The 1,986-nt window shown below is 39.6% G+C and overlaps 1 protein-coding gene across 1 annotated transcript; it reads left to right on the plus strand.

Annotated features, from left to right (window-relative positions):
• The first annotated feature begins 613 nt into the window (after positions 1-613).
• Positions 614-1,767, plus strand: LOC142612059 (uncharacterized). The gene is made up of 2 exons (XM_075784191.1): positions 614-807; positions 927-1,767. Exons 1-2 carry the CDS (start codon positions 614-616, stop codon positions 1,765-1,767), a joined length of 1,035 nt encoding a protein of 344 aa, XP_075640306.1.
• The last annotated feature ends 219 nt before the right edge of the window (positions 1,768-1,986 follow it).

Genomic DNA, 1,986 nt, shown 5'->3' on the forward strand with positions numbered 1-1,986 from the left:
CCAATTGCTGTCTAGGGCTGGTAAGGAAGTTCTGATTAAAGCAGTTACTGAATCTATTCCTACTTATACCATGGGAGTGTTCCAATTACCAATGAAGTTGTGTAATTATTTGAATGCTATGTATGCTAGATTTTGGTAGGGGCAGGTTAATAATGAATGAAAGATACATTGGAAGAGTTGGAATGTACTTGCTCAATCTAAGAAGGAGGGTGGCATGGGCTTTCAAGACATATGGTGTTTTAACTTGGCTATGTTGGCAAAACAAGGATGGAGATTATTGAATGATAGTGGCTCTTTGCTATATGAGTGCTTCAAAGCTAGGAACTTTCCAAGATGTACTTTTTTAGAAGCTACTGATGTACCTAATAGTTTGTATGTTTGGAAAAGCTTAATAGCATCCCAACCAATTTTGCAAAAAGGATGTTGCTAGCGTGTAGGAGATGGCTCAAACATTCGGGTTACTCAAGACAGGTGGATCCCAAACTATCCAACAAATAATGTCCTATATCCACCGATTGATGAGGATTGGGAATGGAGAGTCTTTGACCTTATTGATTGGACGGTCCATGACTAGAACTGAAGTGTCCTTGATGCCAATTTTCACTGAGAAGTTATGGAAGCTGTTATGCGGATTTCATTGAGTAGAAGAGTGGTATCAGATGCTATGATGTGGCTCCATAGCAAAAATGGTTTTTACTCAGTGAAATCGAGCTATCACATAGCTAGATTAGTTTCAAAAGAAGTTGATGGAATGATGGAGAGCTCGAGGCTGAAGAGGAAAGGTCTGACTTGGCCTAAACTATGGAAGTATAATCTGCCGAGGAAAATAAAGGTCTTTGGGTGGATGGTTTGCCAAGGGATTTCGCCAACTAAGTAGAATCTGGCTTGTAGAAAATTGTGGAGGATAGCTCATGTGATTTATGAAGGCAAGGTACTGAATCTGTTCTTCATGTCTTGTGGGAATGTGGGGTTGCCCAAGATGTGTGGGCGGGTAGTAAGGTTTGCTTGCAGAAGTGTACGACAGGCAGAGGAGATATACTGCAGCTAATTGAGGATTTAATGGGTCGATTAATCGTGGATGACATGGAGTTATTCTTTGTTCAATGTTGGGTGATATGGAATCAGAGGAATTTGGTGTTACATGGAGGCAGTATACAAGATCCTTCTTGGCTGGTTCGACGAGCAGAGAATTATTTGAAGGAATATCGGGATGCTCAAGTCCATCTTTCGGTCTGGGTAATTAATGGATCAGTGCAGCAACTAATTATGTGGAAGCCACCATCAGGTTCAATTTACAAAATCAATGTTGATGCAACTGTGTTTAGCGAGCTAAATGTGTCAGGATTTGGTGTTATGGTTCATATTGATAAGGGAGAAGTTATGGTGGCTTTGTCGGGAAGGGGTCCCTCTGTACAGGACAGCGAAGAAGTAGAAGTGTTGGCCCGTAGAAGAGCTGTGGAGTTTGCTATGGAAGCAGGCTTTATGGAGATAATATTAGAGGGAGATAATGCTACTGTCATGAAAGCCATTATGGCTCTAAGCACCAACAGTTCTAGATTGGGATTTGTTTATGAAGATATCTATTGTATAGGGAGGGGACTTAGAGATTTTTCTGTTAGTTATGTTAGAAGGACAGCCAACTCTGTGGCACATTCTTTAGCAAGATTCGCCAAACATTTAACTAGTGAGAGGATATGGTTAGAAGAATCCCCACCTCCTGCTCTTGAGGCTATGTATATTGACAGTTGCATTATAATGAATGAATGAAGTGCTTGGTTTTGTTTTCAAAAAAAATAATAATGGAAGAATAAGGTTAACACAAAAGATAAATAGAAAATAGATAACTTAGAGGGATTATATCATTTTCCTTAGACAATATTTGCCCTCCACACTTTTGTTGCTAAAGGGTTTGCAAATTTATCCCTAGGATACAATCAAGATGTTGGGTTCTACAGATAGTAATTCTAGAGAATGACCATAAGATTT

Source organism: Castanea sativa, chromosome 10, assembly GCF_040712315.1.
Source record: "Castanea sativa cultivar Marrone di Chiusa Pesio chromosome 10, ASM4071231v1".
Lineage (NCBI taxonomy): Eukaryota > Viridiplantae > Streptophyta > Magnoliopsida > Fagales > Fagaceae > Castanea > Castanea sativa.